At 28.8% G+C, this 23,784-nt stretch overlaps 1 protein-coding gene across 1 annotated transcript in view; it reads left to right on the top strand.

Annotated features, from left to right (window-relative positions):
• The window catches only part of LOC147079231 (acetylcholine receptor subunit alpha-like), an 836,032-nt gene that overhangs the window by 585,659 nt on the left and 226,589 nt on the right, over positions 1-23,784 (top strand). Inside the window, exon 4 of the mRNA XM_085954767.1 lies at positions 15,409-15,589. Within this exon, the coding sequence (XP_085810893.1) occupies positions 15,409-15,589 (181 nt within the window). The remainder of the gene's footprint in view (positions 1-15,408; positions 15,590-23,784) is intronic.

The raw sequence follows: 23,784 nt of genomic DNA, 5'->3' as shown, positions 1-23,784 counted from the left end.
TCAGCTTTCAAAAGTTCGGTCCTGGCAGATTTCTTGAAACGGCTTTGTTTTAAAAAAAATACCAAATACCTACCATTTTTGTTTTTTTGCTAACCCTTTTATAGAAAGTTCTTTTACTTAAACTAAATAACAATAAGTTTAGTTCAGACTACGTTGTGATTAAGACGTTATGGATTGTGACACGGATTCATTTATTGTGGCGATCAAAAACCACCCATATTGTCTTTGCAACTATAAGTGTGCAGACTATAGCAATAAAATAATTAAACAAAATGCGTGGGTGAGTTTGTGTAAAGAAATTATACAGGATTTCGAGGAGAAGGAAAAAAAAGAGAAAACTGCAATTTCTCTTCGAAATCCTGTATAATTTCTTTACACAAACTCACCCACGCATTTTGTTTAATTATTTTATTGCTATAGTCTGCACACTTATAGTTCCAAAGACATGGGTGGTTTTTGATCGCCACAATAAATGAATCCGTGTCACAATCCATAACGTCTTAATCACAACGTAGTCTGAACTAAACTAATTGTTATTTAGTTTAAGTAAAAGAACTTTCTATAAAAGGGTTAGCGAAAAAACAAAAATGGTAGGTATTTGGTATTTTTTTAAAACAAAGCCGTTTCAAGAAATCTGCCAGGACCGAACTTTTGAAAGCTGAAATTTATGGGGGCGCGTATTAAGAAATATTACTGATTAACCACATAATTATGTTCAGAAAGGCCTAATAAATTTTATTTACCAATGACAAACTCATGACCGGATGAGTGGGTATTTTTCATTAAAAAAATGGTTCCATGACAAAACAGGACAGTGACAAAACAGAACACCTGGAGAAAACCTGGCTGTTCTGTTTTATCATGTTCTGTATTGTTATTGTTGTCGAAGTCATGATGAATTGTTTGCAACCAGAAAGATTCACTTGAATGCTTAATGCTTATTTGGACTATGTCTGCATTTGCGTATAGCTAACAAAAATCCGCATGAAAGTCATTAAAAATAATTTCTACACTATGAAAATATCATCAAATTAAAAAACGCTTTCGATATAATATAACAGAATTCTATTCCAAATCAAGCAATAGTAGAAAAAATAAATATAGGTAAAATGGTAAAAAAGAAATACTTAATAATTATGTAGGTAATGTTTAGATATTATATTTTTATATTTTAATTTTCTTAGTTCGCCACTGGCGACAAAAAAAAGTTTTTTTTAATTCTTCGGATAGTGCAATAAATAAATTCTTGTTTGTCGAACACAATAAGGCACATATTGTATGACATAATTTATTACTTTAGTCCGAAAAAATTAAAAAAATCTTCCTTCTTTCTTAATTAGTGTCATCAAGAATTTCACAGTGGCGTTAATGCAATGGGGAAAACAGATATAATTTAATTAAAATATGTTATAGGTTTTTTGTGTATAATTTGTTAGAACAATGTAATATATTATTATACCTATTGTATCTTTTATTAAATAAACATTTAAAACATATTATTCATAAACATTTGAAATATCTCCCCTTAAAATCTGTTCATATTTCCAATAGAATATTATTGCTTAGAATTCAATAACTACATATTAAAAAGATAGCTATTGTAATGAGACTATATCAGGTAATTTCGTGTTAATAGTAGTACTAATCAATAGTAGTAGGTAGGTATTCATTATTCTCACTTCAATATATTATTATTAGTACCCGTTTCCATTTTAGTGTATCTATAGAAGATGACAGTGTCAACTAATAAAAAAATTAATTAAATAAGTACATACTACAAAATAAATAATAATAGTTTAGTTTAACGTAAAGATATGGCGAGCCTTTCTTCTCGTGAAATACTTATTCTCATAGCTGTGCTGTGTCACAACTTTTTATTATATTTTGTAAAACTGCTTACCTACCGAATGTATTTAATAGTATTTACAACAGGTTTTTAGAAATACTGCAAATATTCAAATTATTCAAAATATTATGTTTTTGTACTTAATCCTTTACTTAGTAGGTATCTAGGTAATAAGGTTTTTACCCTTTCTTCGTGTATTAACTTATAATCTTTTTTTATTTTATTAATAAATATCAATAGTACAAAACTTAAATCAATTAGAATTTAAATTCAAACTCCATCAAGTACCCTCGGTCGATAGTATTGATGATGATGGTATATAATAGGCTCAACAATAGGTAATTTTCAAAACGTTTTCGATATAAAACAGTCCAGCTCCAAAAGAAGCAATAGTGGGGAAATAAATGTAGGTATAATGCAATATTATGTACTGATTTTATATTGATTTATTTACCCTTGTACGCCACTGTAATGAAAGATAAATACTCTCGCAGCAGGGTGCAGTTTCAAAAAAAGGCGTTTATGAATCCCCTTGAAAACCGTGTTTTCTCTTGGACAGCATCGTCGTAATATTGACGCATTTGACACGCATTTAAAACGCAATCGGCTCGCAAACAAAACGTAAACGTCGTTTGGCGGATGAATCCGAAACTTCGCTTTGCCGTGTGCGCGCAGCCTACATTTGTATCATGCTCCAGCCTTGGAGCATATAGAAACTGTAAATTGGCTCCATCTTTCTGGGTCCAGTACTCTGGTACCAAGTTCTATTTCGCTTACTATAACTATTACTATCAAACCTACAGTGCAGAGATCGCTCTTGTAGCATTTCTATATTATGAGAAAGAGGTGGATGAATATATCAAGATGTTATACCAGACCAAAGTAAAGTAATGTTTCTTAGGAATGATGAGTTATATCGCAACAACAGGATTTTTTACGAATAAGGAATATACATAAATGAAAAAATATACAATTCATGTTGTTATTTTCACTATATCGGTACAATCTAAAATAAGAAATTATAGAAGCGAAATAATGATCGGTTCTCAGAATTAATTGTTTGATAAGTATTTATTTACGAATATAGGGAGAAAAACAAAATAAAAATGGCGCGCTAATAAAATAAATACAGTGGACTAAAAACAATAACATAGAAAATACAAATCAGCGGTCATATAAAAAAAGAAAAATCTAATTATTTGCTGTAATAGGCTTGCAATTGGAAAATATATTAAATTTATGAGAGTATCAATTATTTTATACGTATTTTTAACTAATATAATAGGAAATTTTAACAGCGGCGAAATTACAATTTCAAACAACGGTTGTTTGCCTTTTATCATGAGAAAATATAAGGAGCGTTTCAGATGATAACATATAATATTACTAAGATGAATGTAAACGCCATATTCTCCAATAATTGAGCATATAACAGCACAAGATCGCACTGTTTTAGAGATTTACAGCACATATCTTGCTTTTGTCGGAGCACTGCAGAGTTCATGAGTCTCGTTGTACAAAATGAGTTTATTAAATAATTTATATAACTTAGTTATTTTTTTATAATAAGAATTTTTTTAAATCATGGCGACAATAATAAATATCTATACGTAATAATAAAATCATGTTTTTTGTTAATTAAACACATCTTTTATTGGATATTTGGAATTACCAAAGGATTAATGCAAAATACACTTTATTATGAAAATAGATTATACCACCCAGCAGACAATTATCAAATCAGTTACTATTAATGAGTTAGTCAATATTATAAATTATCATTGAATAGTTTAGTGTTGGAAATACCTAGAATTATTCATATTTGATATGAATATGACGTAGCATACATAACACATGGTCCATAAAATACGATATTATGTAATATTCCATCAAAATAATTATTAATTAGTATTCACTACTTAAAAATTTAAAGCAAAGGTATATAAGTTAATATGTATGTTTTGTATGTAATATATCAATAACAATGTTATAATATTATTGTGTTCTCAAAATTTTGACATTTTCGTATAATACGTTGACACTATAACATAAAGATATTTTTCAAACAAATAATAAATAAAGTAAGATATATAAATTCGACGAATAAAAAAACATGTAAGAATAGAAACAAATACAACAGAAACGTCGGGTCTACTGAATGGGAAATAAAAGATACATAATTTATGTCAGGATATTATAAATTTATGTCCATCTGAATTCACCCTTACGTTAAGTGAATAATACTTTTCGTTTCTGTAACCTCCAACATACTATCTTTGCCACGGACACATGAGTAGGTACTATTTTTTTCAACCAATGTACTAAAAACAACCACGTATCATTTGTATACAGATATATCTGGTAAATATCTATGAAAAATTGGCCAAATAAAATAGTGAAAATATACTGTTAAACTTTAGTGGTTGTTTTATCATTCATGTTTTCCTATTTGTTGACCATCTGACCGCATTTAAATTCTTACCGTAAAGCGTTTCAAATAAGGCAGCAACAAAAGAAAACAAGTTTCCTAACTGGCCGGGAAATCTTTGAGCGGAAATGAAAAATCACATACCGCCATAAATCAACTTCTTCGGCCGACTGCCATACGTGGGAAAAGTTTTTCCGTTTGAACGCGACGGACGGAGTCGTATCTGGCACAGATTTTGCTGAAATTAAGTTATTTAAGTTAAAATCCCGCGAATGCTGCTTTTGAGATGAGTGTGTGTTTGATGTACCAGATATCGAAAGAATGATTCGGAGCTTTATCATTTAGGGTGGTCACGAACTTTTCACTTGTCTAAATAATCAGTTCCCACTTTTTGACAGTCGTGAATCATAATGATCTTTCGGTAAAGCTTTCATCTTAATTTAATTAAATCGTATATCTGCATATATTATTAAGCTCTCCATATTTTTAATATATTATGTAGTACCTATACTTTATTTATATATTTTTTTTACTTAATTCAATTCAAAATTATTGTGTACATTACAAATTATACGTTTAAGACGTTCAAAACGTGACATGAAACATTATTATAAAGAAAAAAAGTAATAAAAATGATAAAAAGAGAACATATAATATAAACATACAAAAGCAGTGAAAATACAATTATAAATCTATAGAAGCTCAAAGAAGTACACTGATTTTGCTAAGAAGACCCTATTTTAAGAATTTATAAAAAAGCGTCCACCTAAACTCACCCTCACGCAAGTGGAATATACCAACACCCGAAGCAATTTCGTTGAACATAGTTATCGCCCTCCTAATTGACATAACCAGTGGCAGGTTGGTTCTGCACCTTGGGAGAATAAACAACTGATGCTCTCTATGCTTACTAAGATAGTTATCAGGAAAATACAGGTCAACTCTGCCCAGAATGGCAGAGTTCACATTTATACTTTGTATAAGTCGAAAAAAATACGTAGCTAAAGTCCCCCTACCAAAGCCCTTACCCTACCTTCCAATATTGTAATACAATAATGCAACAATATTGCAATGTTATCTTGTATCAAAATGGAGATTAACGACGCCCTTGTTGTTTTTTCACAGTTCTCTCTAAAAACCCTTCACAGGGGAATCCAACGTTGGGCAACTTATCTTGGAAATACGTATTTTAACAAACTATTTACGCATTTTTGTAATGCGCATGCGTACTGTGGAAATGAAATGTCATGGAGAAATTTATGTAGATACCTACCTAAATATTTTCTTCAAATTATAAAATAACAATAGATTTTCAGATGACGGATTATTTACTATTGCGTAAATCTCCATATATTTACAATAAATATTAGTAGGTACTTATTTATATGTACTATTAAAAAATAATGACGACATAGTCATGCGTATTTTCTTCGGTTTTTCATATTGTTTACCAATTGATTTGCAAACGGAAACGACGAAATTCATGCATAAATGATGATGCAAAATCGCATTCTATAAAAAAATAGCTGGAAAATTCTTTTCAAGAATAATCAATCATTACGTTTAATGTAAATATACAATTGCATAGGTCGGTTCTCAGGATCGGAAAATCAAAAATAAAAATATTCAATCAACAAACCTTATGAAATTAATTATCGGCAGTCATTCAAATATAAGTACTGCATGTTATTTTGCCTCAATTAAAAATGGAAAACCGTTCAGTAATGGAGAATATAATATAAAAGAAGAGTGGTTTAAATGCTTCCACGATCTCTTTGAGAATTTTGAAAACAAGGAATAAAATATTAAAACAATAAAAGGTTTCCCTTCGGCTAGAAATACGATAAAAGATAGAATATCAAGAACCCAATTGTAATTTTTAAACTTGTGTAGTAGAATTCTTAAAAAATATTTTTTTAGAAAACTTGAAAAAACTTTTTTTCGCCATGAAAAACTGCTTGGCACGTCAGATAATCGAAAAATATTATTTGGGAAATTTTGGTACGCGTACGTAAATGGTTCGCCAACCCTGGCTTAGGCTGTCAGTCAGAAAGAAAATGTTTTTATAATTTAAATGATACTTACTATTATTGTATGAAAATCAAATAACATGCTTGCACCTTTTGACATTCGACGTTACTTATGTGAATTTTAAGACGAATTAAAAATAACCTAAGCTTCACAATTTTAAAAATTGTATGGCATAGTTTTAAACATAATATTCGCATTGCAATTAATTAGATTTCTATATACTTACTTAAGACATATGAATTTAGTTGCAATCCGACCCGCAGAGTCGAAAAATATCTCGACCAGCGGGATCATTCGCGGACTCGAACATGGATTGAATAAGGATATCATTTGTCGCGGATACAGACAATTTCGGAACACTCGTGGAAGATTTGAATAAAGCTTCATCGCATCTATTCTATACACAAGACTGATATTGGCAGCTATCGAGGGTAGTTTTTCATATAGTTGTATCGAAGTATTGTAATTGTTAAAAAGTGCTAATACTTTGATACAAAACTACCCTCGATAGCTGCCGATAGCAGTTTTTTGTATAAAATAAATGCTCAGGTCCCTTTTTCCGGCGATCAGACTAATATTGTCAAAAACACCTACAGTATTAATTAAATATTACTAATAAAATTGCGTAGGCAGATACTCCTCTTTATTAATAAATTTATAATTGAAATCGTAAAATAAAACATTTTTTCATTTTCAACTAGATATTTACATGTTATGTACTATAAATAACGTCTTACATTGAGAATCCTTCGCGATAATACAATATAGTTTCATAATAATGATACCACTTATTTTAAACTTTAAATAAAAACAAATATTTTTAACTGAGTATTTATTTATACATTTTAAATATACCTAATTTTACACATTTCATATTACTATATTATTTCAATATATTTTTTTTTCTTTCTTTACATATATAGAAATACCACTACGTATGTTTACGATGATCTAATAAAAACGATTATGTTATCAACTTCAGTGTTTAGTATTATTCTCAACGTATATTGTTTATAAAAATAATGATGTGAATAATTTACGGTTAACCCAAATAAATGAAAAATTGCAATCATACATTATTTTGCATCTCAAATTATTTTCCTTTCTACCAATACCAATACTTATATTTATTGCTACATCATTTTATTCTAATCTAGAGTCAAAACACCTTTCATTTACGTTGATTTAATTATAATATAAAAATAGTGGCCTCCAGTGAAACATCGTATCGTATCTGTTATATTTGCCAGAAAAGTACTTCGATCAATAGCTTTGTTTAACATCAAAGTCGCTAATCCAATGGTGTGAAAAAATTAAGATTAGATTGTGAAGAATTATGTCTTTAGCGTTTCAATGCGTGGTAAAAAGTTATTTCGTGACGAATTTACAAATATTTTTTGGTATAACAGTTGGAGAAAAATTTAGTAATATGATCAAATTAATAAAATTCTTATTTCAAATAATTGATATACAATATTTATAATTATTGTTACTTTCAATTTGGATTAGCAATCTCGATAAAGGCTCGATGAAATTGAGCTTCTTTACAAGCTGTTCGTTGGCGAATTTACAATCTGCTTCTAAACTCGCCCAGTGTCATCATTGAACAAGCTAACAAGCAGACTGTAAACAATCTACCGAGAAAAGTTGAAAGCTGGGCTACTTTACACGCTACTCGCTGGCGTGTGGGCCAATCTGCGTCTGTACAGTAGAGCGATAGTGGCAACCTCTCGGTAAAAAACGAACTACGTCCTGTCAAAATAGTCGCTAGCTTGTGGCTTTTGAGCGAGTGGAAAGTTTTGTGTGTCATCATGACAATCGCACTAGTTGACTCACCCGCTTTTAAATTCGCCAACAAGCAGCTTGTAAAGTAGGTCAATGTCATCGAGGCTTAAGTTTATCAATTCGACGACATATGACGAAGTGTTAATTATACCTTTATTATTCTTATTTATATTTATTTATTTTTTTTTTACATTATAATTTTGAATAAAAGTGGAATGAATGTGATTGAAAAACAAACGGGCATCGAGCGCATAGTAGCAACCTATTATCTTCCAGCGCTGACGGCAACTTCGAAGTAACCCTCGCCACAAAAGCCACAATCTACCACCAGGGCCTGGTGGAATGGAAGCCCCCCGCCATCTACAAGTCCTCCTGCGAGATAGACGTCGAGTATTTCCCATTCGATGAGCAAACATGCGTCCTGAAGTTCGGTAGTTGGACTTATGATGGATTCAAGGTAATCATCAACCAGCTACCGTCCTCTTGGAGAATGCTTTTATTAATATGAGACCCCTTTAGCCACAGCTGCCGTTTTTCATGCTGTACATATTATTATATTAAACCGTTTTTGTATTACTATAAACGTACTAATCTGCATACTGTATTACTCTATTGGACTTTTGTGAATATATTTCTTTCGATGTTGATGTTCTTCTTTTTATTAATATATTGAACGGCAAACTACACAAATGCTGTACTATTATACTGTAAAAAATATTATTTATTACTTCAAATTTAAAACACTCTAACCACATTTTGTTATACATATTATGTATATTCTCAATACAATGATTATTAAGCTTGGATTAGACACATTATAATCAGGTACCTACTTATAAACTTGAAATAAGTATAAAAAAGCTTTTTATACTTTCATAGTAATTTTTACATAAAATAATACAATAAATTATACAGAATTGGATGAAAAGTGTTTGTGTACAATACTATTATGTAGATACCACATAGAAATTACTACGAATTGTGTTTTGGCCCAACGTATTTCATAATTTTATAAATTTCAACGCTATCAACACAGGGTTACAATTAATCTATTTCTGGCCTACGCTTACAATAAATAAAAATATAATTTTTCATCCTTTTTTTGCGTGAAACCTATAAAATGTTTGAAGAACTTTCATATTATATAAAATTATTTCCGCTTATTAATCGATAAATGTAGCATTAAAACTCTATTTAACCACAGAATAATATTAATTTCCTTTTGTAGTCGATAGTTTTAACAAGAATACTACAATATGTATTGTTGGTAACTGTAGCAACCAATATAAAAAAAATCATACATAGCAAACATTTTTTATTCTTGTCGAATATGTATATTTTGTTCGGTGTGGCATATTGACTTTCGCATTTTAATGTTTATATTATATACACACTTTTTACGTGAGGTAGTCAAAAGACATTGAACCCCACATTATATAAAACAACATATTATATATTTTTTAAACTCTGAATCGAACCTGCGTTCCTAGTTTAAGATAGGGGCACCCTACCAACTACGCTACCGCGGATCATAAAAAATAACAACAATAGTATTATTAATTAATACCGAAATAAGATTTTGTTCAAAATATATTATTTTACTGATGCATCTTTTATTTTGAACATATATATTAGATGTCAGAACATAATATTAATTTAAGACGATGATATTTAAATAATCAGTAGGTATAGATTTTCTGCCAAGCTGAAAATGCTTAATATTTTCATCACATTTTAATAAAAAAAAAAATGATTTAAAAGTCTATATTATCAAGTGCATGTGAGTAGTCTGCTGTTCAATATCTTTGTTACTCAAATTATTTTATATTGCACGGTAGATTGAAATATTTTGGCTTTACACTTTGATTTAAACTCTTGCGACATAGTCTGAGTGGTATTGGTTTTAATAATTTATTACATTGACCTATAAACTACAAACTAGGCAATAGGCTTTCTTCCTACACAGACTGCCACTCTAATATATAATATATATTATATTTTAATTTAGTATGATTTTTTACGCTTGCTTTTTACAGATCCACGAATAATAATATTTTATATACAACAGGTGCCTTTAATATTGTTTCACTGTTATAAATATTAAAATAAGATTTTTTCAGGGTTCTAGCTGCCTGGCTGCAATTTCAAAATTTTCACACTGTTTCTAGTTTCTAGTTTTACATAGTACATGGGATCCAAGGAGTTTCAACTTTATTAACTATATTATATAACCATATTTTTTTTTCTTGAATGAAAAAATACTTAGCTCATTAATCTAAAAAACGTAAATAACTGTAAGTATTTCACTTTGTTTTTTCTGTATATTAATACGAGTACTTCTCTTTTATTCAAAATTTTAAAATGTGCTTGTTTTTTTCTTAGTTAACTTAACTTGCTTATTTTACATATTATATTGTCATAAAATTAGGATTAAAAACGGATTTTTTTTAAATTTTGACTTACAATTTAAGGCCCCACGTGCCGTATAACCACGTATAACCGTGAACCACGTGGTCTAAAATAATAAATTTAGGTTATCTTTGAAGGCCAAGCATCAAAAATTTATATTCTGTTCATAAAATATGTATGTCATTATGATGCCCTATCTTTTTTATTCTAGGATTCAAAATCATGATTACATAAAATATATTAATGTGTGGACCTTGAGATAAGAATATATTAAGTTGTCAAAATACATATAGGCACTACAATGGAAAAGTAACCATCTGTATCGTACCTACCCCTGGTTTTAGACTATTACAATTAAAAAAAAATAGCAGTGTGAGATATTTGGATTAACGGATGCAAATTCTCTTAATCGGAAAAATCCAAAAATGTATTCATTAAACCATTTTTCTGTCTTACTGTGTACCAATATTTGATTTTTCAATGATATATACCATATATTAAAAAAAATATACAGAAAATAAATATAATTTAGTGTGATTTTCAAATTTCAGTCTAAAATTAGTCACTTTTGGCTAATTTTGAGATAAAAAATCATGCGTGCTAGGCATACCTAAATTTAACTAATTTAGACGTGCGATGATCTTTGACTAGGTTTCAAGTCTAGTTCAATTTTTTTCGTCTTGTCATAGTCCAAATCCAGGGGTGTATGAAGACTGTGAAAAATAAACACAATATTTTTTTTACCGTAAGGTCTGACAAAATAATTCTATTAAAAATGCTATCTCTAACTACGGACATCTCGTGCACCAAACTGCGGGTTTACTTACAATTTTAAAACGACTACGTTTACAATAATAGGTACATCTTTATGATATAAAAATTTTGTGAAGTAGAAAAATTTTAATTCTTAGGCTAAAAACTAACTGCCCATCTTAACGACCTACCTTTCCTTCAAAATCTACAATGTAGATATATAGTTCAGGTTTTTCTCCCAAAGATAACCCCAAGGTTCTTATTTTCGACCTTTATGTCACGTTATCCCTTAAATGATTTCATTTAAACGATAAAAAATACGCGTCGATTGACAGTACTATCGATTTTATTTTTTAGTTATATTTCATTAAATTAATTAAACTAATTTAGAACAACTACGTACCACTATTTTTACTTTATGAATATTGTTCAGTTTTGCAGTTTGATTGTACGTTATGTATTGAACAAAGGAATATTATTTTTCTTAGAAATTAGATTCTATATCATTTTTCTAAGACTACGATTGTCGAACGAAAGTGCTCGCCTCTAAAGAAATTCCCGATCCACTTTACTAGGCAGTATCATATTTCAAAAACCTACTTAGCATCCACGCATAAGTCCCAAACGTATGCCATGTCTTTTAAGATGTCAAAATATCATGTGAAATATAAAAAAAATGGTAAATAAGACTTTGAAAACTAAATAACACAATACGTGAAGTATACGTAATAAGAATACGCAAAGCTCCTTTCAAGGTCACTCAAAGACTTATTTTTTTTAAATCTGTAAATAATCTAACTATAATATTTTTAGGCAGGTACCGCACATTGCGCATTTGCCACATATTTAAAAATATTCTTAATACATCATGATATTTTTATAGAGCATAGGAAAGCTTAGTAAACAACACAATATGTCATTTATACACGAGGCAGTTTTTCATAAAATATACACAAATCGTGCTCTTTAGTGTAGCCTTTTCAGAAAACCCTTCAAACATTTCAAACATTGTACTGGATTTGAATTTATACAGAAAAATAATGCAATCACAAATCCCTCATTAAAAGTATTGTCTTTAAAGATTTCTTTACTAAATACTTCACTATACCTACCAATAATGTAGTGTTTAATCTGAATAAATTTTCCTAATGTTGGTCAAGTAGGTTTTGATTTTGTGCTTAGATAGCATATAAATAGTAAAAAAAAGATAAATGTTTCAAATTATAGAAAGCGACTTCCATTTTATTTGTTAGTATAGATATATATTCATCTTCCAGTGGTGCTACAGTTCAAATCGAGTTTTAGCCTCATCAACTCTACACCTTCATACTTTTCGGTATTCGGAAATCTCCGACCAGTACTGGACATCCAACTTCACTCCATCAATCTAGAAGACCCGACGACTTCCCCCATTTTGTTTCCCACCTGGATATTCGGTTAGCATTATTTTCAAAACCCATATCGTGCATAAAATAAATATGTCCTGCCGACCTAAGCCATAGATGTTTTTTTATGTGAAGAACCTGGGTACACGTATAATTGAAAAACATTAAAAAACATATGCAATTATTCAACAAAAATGTAATGTAACAAGTAAGTCAGTATATGAGTAGCTACCAATAGCATATATCTGAATATCGACAATGAATGTAGTTATACGTCATATCAAGAGCTTTTAAGCTGGTAAAGTTTAACCCTCTACGAGGAATCTAAATCTCTATACAATCTTGTTTTGCCAGGCCATGCTTCTTATCTCAAATAATAATTAATTCAAATACGAGTCTCTCTCTTACAATATTGTTTTAGATCCGTTTGTATTGTTAAATACTATTAATTATCATTGTTTATTATGTAAATCTAATAGTGTTTTATTTCATTATTAGTAGGTAATTTTAAAGATTAAAGATCAAGAGGGGTGTCATATAAAGATTATTAGTTATTTTACGTTATAAACTCATTCTCATAATAACCCAACTATAACTTTTATACATCTACAGATATACCTACCTAATTACATTGTAGCGAGGTTCATTCTATAGTCCAAACTTGAAAGAATATACGATATCCAAATACCTACTTTCTATTCAAACCATTATAATAGAGTGCAAGATAAAACCCGTTCAATTAATATTGTATATTTAAACGATTGGTATGAGTGCATCTCCACTAGGAGGTAGCAAATAATTAGGCAAAGTTCGCCCTGATAATGGTTGACCTCCGCTAAAGACGATAAGAAGACGAATTTAAATGAAAATATAATTAAAATAATCCTCGAATAAATTTACACAAGAAAATTACGAAGTTTTCATTGTGAGCTTTTTGAACGAGCTTTTTAGACCGAAACAAAGGTTAATCTAAGAATTTATGAAACAAGATTAGTAAACTAATAACACGATTGTGAATAACATATTTAATGGTTAATATTAAGAAACGGTTTTTTAAATAGGACTATATTTCCATACAGACAGATTTGAACCATGTTGTTATAAATTATTTAACTGAGTTATTACTAAAATGGTTATCACAATACCTATATGACTAATAATCAATATATTCTCTACAGAAAATGTTGCAACCATTACATATTTTGGAACTTCTCTAAAACTACTTGTGAGAAAAATTAGAATAACAAATTTACCAAATGGGACCTAAATTTCAACGGAATTCATCCGATGCGGGAACATTTTTACAATGAAAAAATCATAGATTAAAAATATATACCACAATTTAAAATATTAAAAGTACTTTTCTTCGTTGAATAATACTACAGTTTACAATTTATTTTAACACTTTTAGTTAGTATGTCACTACTTGAAAATGTGCCTTTTTTGTGAGAATCTAAATTGGCAATGTATAGGTATGCCTATAAATAAATAAATGTAATTAAAAATTCTATACTAACCAAACTCTGCCATTATCTTGTCAGTAGATAATTACTATCTTGTGTAACCGTTCACTCCATGACCACATACAACACGCCCGAGTTACTCGTATGTCGACGTGGCATTAGTAGGTACCTACTTAAAGTCACTCCCAGTCGTTGCGAAATAATACTTCTTCTCTTTCTCAATCCTAAGTCTCTCCCCGTGCACTCGGTTTACTTATCGAATGCTTTTAAAGTCAGCTTTTCGTAAGAGGCTTAGCTGTCTATACATGCACTATGTAAAAATAAATAGTATTTTCAATTGACAAATACAATTTAATAATATGTGTGATTAAACATCAGGTAGGTGCCGCTGTAAAGTAAATGATTTATAAATAAAAAGCAATATTACAAACACTTACGTAAATCTATTGAAAATATTTTTTTATTACTAAATATTATATTTCTTACAAATAATATTAAGAATATGATTATTTTCATTTACATTCCAAGTGCTAATTGTTTTATTTACTCTTTTTGTAAATTTTTAGCTTTTCCCACATTTTCAAATTAATATAAATTTAAGTGTAGAAAAGGTACTAACAATAAGCATACAATTAACCAACAAGAGACTAAGTATTTTTATTTATTTTAAGTAGGATGAGTAACCTATAATCGTATTTTGGCATTTTTTTTTCAAAAAAATATTCTCACATATGTTATGCATTATTTTATGCACTAGGCCTTTTTTTCTAAAAATACAGTTGATAATATCGTATCAAAAAAGTTTTTTTTTTTTGAGTAACCTGACTTTAAACTATTCGAACTGCGTGGTACAGATTATGTAAATCAGGCCCATTTGAGTAATAATGTGTTTAATTCACAAGTCAATTATTCAAAACCAATACGGTATTATAACTGGATTTTTTTTAATTTTATATTTGGCACTCGTTATAATTATCTTATTTCATAAAATTATGAATATTTATGTATGGCAATTTTTCCCCTGGCGCCTAATTGTTGGCAGATCTCTACAGAACATCTTGGCAGTGTGCGTATGTCTAGCTCTCTCATTTTTACCCTTTTATTATTAATTACAATACTTTTTTTCATTGTTATGTGTACAGAAAGAGATGCTGACGCTATTCAATTGCAGTTTACTAGAAACAGTTAATATTAATTAGTGTGTATGTATTTATTAAGATTTTTTGACAGTTCGGCGGTATCAAAAAAAATATTCCATGTTGTTTCGAAACAACCAAACGTGTTCCGTACTGTCTGATTTCGTTACAGCGCTGACGGCAACTACGAAGTCACCCTCATGACCAAGGCCACGGTGTACTACAACGGCATGGTGGTATGGCAGCCTCCTGCGGTCTATAAGTCCTCCTGCTCGATAGACGTTGAATTCTTTCCGTACGACGTGCAAACCTGTGTCTTGAAGTTAGGAAGTTGGACATACGACGGCTTCAAGGTGAACACGCCAACCCGCAAGAATTTGTCACTGCGAGCGATGGCTCTCATATGCAACCGCTTTATGGCTCGATTCAAGTTCAAATAATTGATTGACAATAATTTATATTATTATATACGTTTTCTTTCATTGAATCATGTGACTGTTTGTCTATAATCTTTTTTATTAGAATGACGATCGATGGTTGTGTTCATTGGTATCATGATTGTTTATCTGTTACCTGACTAAAAATAATGTTGAACTATCCTCATTATAACAATAATAGTATTAATTATTATAATTACTTCACAGACATACAGAAACAATTTCTGTATAATAGATTAAATTTAAATATTGGTAACACTATTTTAAATCATTTATCAATAATATAATTAGTACTATTTAATTCCATGCCTATTTTATAGAAAACAAATTAATATCAATTCTATTCTTTTCGATAAAGGTCGTGTGTAAATATTATATGAACACGGACAAAATTAAATCAATAAAAATAATATATACCTACTTTATGTTTGTAAATTGAATTAATTCGGCACATAACCTTGTTCAACGGTTTTGTATTTAGTATTTAAATTGACTATTTGTGAAATGGCATCAGTTTGGATTTCTCACCTAAAAAAATTGATCTGAGATTTTCAATAGTGTTACGTTTTAAAAAATATAAAGCGTATAGAAAGAATTCGGGTAATTACGAAAATGTGTTAGAAAAAATACAATTTTATTGATTTAACATAATATAATTGATGAAAATGTAAAAATATCATTAGATTTAACAAAAAATCATTTTGGATGTTCTTTTTGACTATGTATTTATATATAACACCACGAAAAAATTACTTTCATTTCGATCCACGAGCTCTGTCAGTTTGGTTTGATAAACAATATGCTGACAGCGTTTTGAATTTACCAGAACATCATTGTCGATGTTGACCTCTAAAAAACGATGCCGAAAAACTTCAAAGAATGATACCGCATACCAGACAATCATTTTTGCAATATAGAGTGATTTTTTCGTGAAGTCATTTAGGTATCATAAACTTCAATACAGACGTTAGGTGCGAAACCACATCAATCCATTTTAAATCAAAATTTCCTTCCCGAGCATGCACACAGCTATGATTTAATTCATTGCATAATTGTCCAAAACCATAAAATATTGAAATCGGTTAAATATTATTGGATAAAAATATTTCGTGAGACGAAAATACAGTAATTTTGTATTATCGCTTAAGGGGGGACATGCTCGTCGTAGGTCAAAATTGAGTTTTTATTGTATTTTCAAACCATGATCCTGGACACTCCTTAAACGTTGTAGATAATCTATTTATATAATTTTGAAGCCTTATTATCTTTTATATTTATTTTAAACATTTAATGACTGCATAAAGTATTTTTGTTACATAAAATAGTATTCTTTTAAACCTCTCGCTCTAATGTTTTAGAATATAGTCATATTTCGGTACATGAATGTGCAGTGGTGTTAAGATTTTTTACATTTATTAATTTTTAAACGCATTTATAAAACCATTAGTATGATTTATGACGAGATAATTTTAGTAAAATATTCACGATAAAAAATTATATTGATAATCTATGTGATCCCAAATTTGACAAGAATTAGGCATTTTATTATTCAAAAAATCGGCAAGATTAACACATTTGAAGACAATTGTAAAGATACTCATTATAAGCTATGTTTTTGACCATTTAAGTGTGATAAACATCATACGAATAATGATTGCTTTATAATAATTATTGACCTAAGAATAAGGTAGTGTTTTTTTGAAATACGCCATTTCTTTTGGCATTCCCCAGTAGTTAAGCTACAACATACGGCCATAGTCATAAATTGACAAACTATAATTAAAGTAAGGAGTAAACTTATGTTAACACGCGTGTTTGAACATGTACCTAACCGAATTTATTTTTATTTTTTAAACGGTACATGTTCAAACACACGCGTCAATATCATTTTATTCCCTACTTCAATTATAGTTTGACAATTTATGGCTACGGCCGTATGTTGTAGCTTAACTACTGGGGAATGACAAAAGAAATGGCGTATTTCAAAAAAACACTCCCTTATTCTTAGGTCAATAATTATTATAAAGCAATCATTATTCATAAGATGTTTGTCAAACTTGAATGGTCAAAGACATTGCTTATAATGAGTATCTTTATAATTATCTTCAAATGTGTTAATCTTGCCGATTTTTTGAATAATAAATGCCTAATTCTTGTCAAATTTGGGATCACAGAGATTAGCAATATAATTTTTTATCGTGAATATTATACTAAAATTATCTCGTCATAAATTATACTAATGGTTTTATAAATGCGTTTAAAAAATAATGAATGTAAAAAATCTTAACACCACTGCACATTCATGTACCGAAATACGACTATATTCTAAAACATTAGAGCGAGAGGTTTAAAAGAATACTATTTTATGTAACAAAAATACTTTATGCAGTCATCAAATGTTTAAAATAACTATAAAGGATAATATGGCTTCAAAATTATATAAATAGATTATCTACAACGTTTAAGGAGTGTCCAGGATCATGGTTTGAAAATACAATAAAAACTCAATTTTGACCTACGACGAGCATGTGGGCCGTTAAGAAACAGGAGGAAATAGCGAATGCATATATCAATTTAAAATATTCCATAGTGCCCTAATTTTATTGTCGGAAAAATATCCCTTACTTCTTGTACCAAACAGATAATATTAAGCACATTAGCCATTGGTATTTTTTTTATAACGTGCGATTTGTAAGCCAGGCACAGCGTCGTTTCTGAACTATAAACGAAAGCGACACGCATGCCTGGTCGGTATGAAATCTATGCATTTTAATAAAATGGTAGCGGTGACTATTCAAACTAAAACTGAAAGCAAAAATTCTGCTGAGCTCCGTCCAACTTTGTTGGAAGTGCAAATCCGATAAAAAAATGTGGTGTAGAATCTGCGTGCAATACATTTAATTACATGTGAGTGTGTACTAAATTTCATACATAAATTCGATAAATTGGTATATGCGAGATCTCTTACAATTAACTGTTACTCAATGGCATAAGTTTTTTTTTAATTCGTTATATAGGACGTTGTTTTACATCATCGAAAAGAATAACCAAATTGCTTTATAATTAAATTTAATGATATTTGGTCTAATTCGATCTAATGTATGTTAAAGTAATACATTTTGATATTACCATATTTTCATAATAGCCTGATTCACTACCGCACCTTTATATTAATTTGACGAGTATAAGATGCATTTTTATTGGCATTTAATTCGCACAGTTAAGATGTGAGTTATGTCAGAATTCAACATTATTTTTAGGTTACCGTTTACGATATGCGTACTGATGACTTGTATCGGACCCTTTACGTGGTGATGCCTTGTGATTGTTTGTTCTTAGACACGTGTTTTAATTATTCATTGGCGTTCGTCAACGTTGTATAAATAAATAGTTGAAATAATCAAAGTTTAGATCGGCTTCTGTTATGGGAAAGGTATAAAATTTCGTGATGACGATTGTTTTTTTTTTGTCGTAGCACGTTTACACAAAAACTCTCACGCCTCTTTGGAAAGCAATTTCTCACCTGAATGATACTGTTTATTGTTTTCCAAAACGAAGTTTTTGGCTATTTCTGATTTGCGGTGGCGCAAAATTTGGCAATCAGTTTGCCACCGCAATGAGTAGTGATAAGTTGATTTATTTTATGCACTTCAACTTTACTTCATTATTTTTGATAGAAATGTTTCTCTTTGTTTGTCTGAATCTTTTTTTTTTAAATATTATTTAATCTTTTAAATTTAATTTTCTTCCAAGACAACTTAACTTTTGAATATATAACATATAATTACTTTTAAAAAATATGATTATTTTTTTTATGAATGCGTAAACACCATTAACGAAAATTTCGTGATTGTTAATTTTAAACAACATTTCATCACCCCATTTCTAGCTTTTTGTAAAAAAGAAAAATCATTTTTCTGAATTCCTATCAATGATCACAAATGTGTGTAGTTTTGGTCTCTTTTCAGTCGTATCTACATATTTTATCAATCGCCTATATCTTTGCTAGAATTCTACTTATTTGGATTCAGTCTTCAAATACATTTAGCTCGAAAGTAACTTGCACTTACAGCAAGTTAGAACAGGCGTGATGATTTAACAGTAATTTTAAAAATTCATGATATTAATAATGATATTCACCAATTGTTTACGTTATTTATGTATACAAAGTATTTATTATTTCTTTAAATATTACTAATTTATCAATGGAAATTAATTAGGTAATTGAATATTCATTAACATCGACGTAAATATCTATCATTTCATTCATATAAAAATTATTTCCTCCCACGTTTCACTTTAAGATTTTTATAATTGTTTATACATACAATGAGAAAACTATGTTTTTTGAAGACTTAATGATAAAATAATATTAATTTTATATTATATTATAAAAAACGTTTTATAATCAAATGTTAAATATGTTTTAATAAAAATAGCCAATTAACGTGTGGGTATTATAATATGTTAAAAAAACTAGAAATATTGCGATATATTTTGGACTAATAAATTTGACTGTTTTTATTGAAAATATGAATAATAATGATCAATTTTATTCATGTGATGTAAAAATCAAAATTAAATCAGTATTATCAAAATGTTCAAAATTATTTTATTAAAACATTGATATTATTAGTTTTTACGAATCGAAGTTTTGTCGACAATTAAATAAATCATCTGTAAACATAAAAAACTAAATCAATCTCAAATTGTTATTGAAATATATTAACTCTATAGCTATTATTCAGCAATAAAATTATGAAGAACTATTTTTAACTATAAAAAAACACTATATATTTTATTTTGCATGCCCAAAGCACAAATTTGATGTTATATTTTATTGTGAATATACCCTCATTATCATAAAATTATTTTACTTACCTAACATCATTTACAATACGAATCGATCAAAGTTGTACCTATACCAATTATTATATTTGGTTTGAACTAGCTTTTTACTCACACATAATATAAAGATACTTCACAGTATGTAACTTATATTAATTATTATATTATTCAATGAACTCAAAATATAACTTTTCAACTTATGGTATGTAATACATACATCGAATACTTTTTCAAAGTTATATAAATCATCTAACACAATATTTCAATATAGTATTAAATGAAACGTAGTCTATAGTGTATTAATATCAAATTAATTAATTCATATTCTTATTTTTAAAAATAATTTGTTACGAGAAACATCAAAGAAAACATAACACTATCAATAACAATACTGACTAATTATCGCATATATTTTATACCTTTTCCAATTGAGCATACGTTAACATACTAACACAACATAAAGCAATAGAGCTTGTTAGTCCACCGGTGTTTAGAGCAACTAATATTTGTCGTTTTTATTTGTATTTTATTTTGAATAATTGCCTAAATATATGATATAATATATTTTTGCACACACGCTAGTTTGTATATAATTATTTCTGGAAAATAGTCACAGAATTAACAAGACAATCTTTTAATAACCTATAAGTTTCGTGACATTAATTTTCTTATAATATTATCAATAAACAAAAATACATTGTATTTTACTGTACACACTATTTCATTTTTTAAATAATTATAATAACAGTGAAAAAAGAAATCATTTTTACAGTGTTACTGCCTTTATGACCTATGAACAAGTAAATTTACAAATATTGAAAATAAATTGCATGAATATTAATTTTACTATTATAAAGCGTATTAATTATATTGAACGTTTTATGATGTTTTGTATAATTTAAAAAATATTGTTTTTCGATTGCATTGTTTGTGGAATTATAATAAATGAGCCTCTATGATCGTCAGTTTGTTTAAAATCTTTACTCATAAAAATATTACCGCATGATATTAAATTGATTTACCTGAATGCTTTTGAGTTTAAATAAGTGTTGCATGTTACGACTTATTTCTAGGCACAAAGTAAAATAATACTTACAAGCTTCACGCATATACTTAACACACATTACTTTCTTCTGCATTTACATAAACAACTGTTTAGATTTTTTATAATATTATATTATCTCACTGTTATATTTTTTTTGTGTATGCATGATGCCGCAATATACATCATTGTATTTGTTTTTACTTACAAACTTTGATTTTCTTATGTTATTTATTTGCTTGCTAACTCTTGTTTCAGTGATTACCGTTAATTTGCTATTACTTTTTACACTGTGCTGCCTGACATTGGAATTGAATATTATCTTCATTTGCAACGCTTATTTGTGTGACACCATTTGTTTTTTTTACTACAATGCTAAATAATTATTTTCAATATTGGCACTCTAATCAAACAAACATTAAAAAACAAACCTAAATCTTTCTTCTCTCAAAACTTTAATAACTTCTTACCGATAACAGAAACTGACTAAATTAAGTAAGCTGACTAATATACCTACATCCGATACACGTCAGTTTCATTTCTCACAAAGACAAAGTTTAAAATAAAAACCTTTTAATTTCTAATTACTTACATAAGTTATAAATCAAGATTTTTTTTTAAAAATAGTCCACAACATGTTACATACATACAATTCCAGACAACATAATTTTATATGTAAAAATTGCTCTATATTTTGAACATTGCGTTTTACTACAAGTATTTATACACATATTATGATGATATGAATTTGCATTGAGTAGATATCGCTTATATAAGATTTTTTTGATAAACTTTTAAGATAATAATCCTTCATTACATGAAATTCTCAAATCAAAAAAAATCTTGTCAATTTAACTTATACAAATATACATTTATAAGAAGTATTACGGAACATATTTTTTAATCTGATGCCAATGAATTGAAATTTATCAAATTTCGTCCAGATTGGAAAGAATTTGTTTTTAAACAATTCCTCATCAAAAAAGGGTCCAAATAAACCGAAGCTCTTTGCAAAAAGCTTTTATGGAGCTTTTCATGTAAATCGCTTACAAATGTTTTGTATGAGAGTATTTACTTCTGAGTAAAAAAATAAATAAACAAAGAAACGTTGCTTGAAGAAGATGATTTGTTATATCTTCAGTCGACATTTTGTTTCAGATTTAAGGTGGCTGCTCAAGTAATGAAAAAATAACGTGTTTGCCTAAAATCAAAGAAGTGGTTTCAAACCATTTTCAATTCTTTTACAATTTTTGCACCATCATTTGCTGATCAGAATTTGTGTTCAACTTTATTAGATTTAATACGATTGAAGTAAATCAATGTCTAAAAAAGCATCAAAGTTACTTATCGTAATATTATACCGGATATACCTATAGCTGGCTATATTGGACCATAATCCTGTTCTAATAATTATTTATATCAAAATGCAAATGACTGCTCTGCTATTGAGTGTCAAGAGAGAGAGGATGTTGGCTCAATTTGTTATCATTGTTTTTAATTACTTCAAAATTTGGTAATATTTTTTCTTCAAATAGAAATAAATTTTGTTGTGTACTTCTGGATTTAAGGGCATGCGCGAATACATTTTTCTACCCTGACTTAGCTAAAAGAGAAAACCACTAGCGATAATAAATCACTCCCGACGGCTTCCTCCAGACTTCAGTATTCTTTCTCACTGGCGAATCACAAATTGTTTACTGAGATCAAACTCATTTTAAGCCCTCTGTAGTATAATGTTTCTTTTGAAATCATAACCTTGGTGGAGTAGAGATATTTTGATTGAGATACTGATATTTTCATAACTCAAGCTTTTAATACTTCTATTAATGGAAATAATTTCTTTACTTTTCCATTTTAATATAATAATTGTATTACTTACTTCCAAAAATATTTGATTAAACTTTTCTTAATAGACTTAATATTGCAACTTCATCTCCTGAAGTTACCTTTTATCAATCAAGATTTATATTGTTTGGAAAGGTTTAATTCATTTAAAAACAACAAAAACATCCAGTTACTTGGCCATACATATATATTATCTATTATGTATATATGGATTTAATGTTTATATATAAAAAGCTCACATATGATTTTGCAAATTGTCATGAAGTTAATTAAAATGTGAGGCTGGGTAAAGAACTCCATTCGTGACCTCTATAAACATGGCAGAATGAATTCTTGAAAATACTTTAGATTTGTCTTAGCGTAGCTTCTAGATTTA

This window comes from Rhyacophila brunnea, unplaced genomic scaffold (assembly GCF_057557595.1).
Source record: "Rhyacophila brunnea isolate RB1 unplaced genomic scaffold, BYU_Rbru_1.0 scaffold_10, whole genome shotgun sequence".
Classification (NCBI taxonomy): Eukaryota; Metazoa; Arthropoda; class Insecta; order Trichoptera; family Rhyacophilidae; genus Rhyacophila; species Rhyacophila brunnea.
Note: the sequence above shows the minus strand (reverse complement) of the source record. Positions and strands in the feature narration are given on the sequence as shown.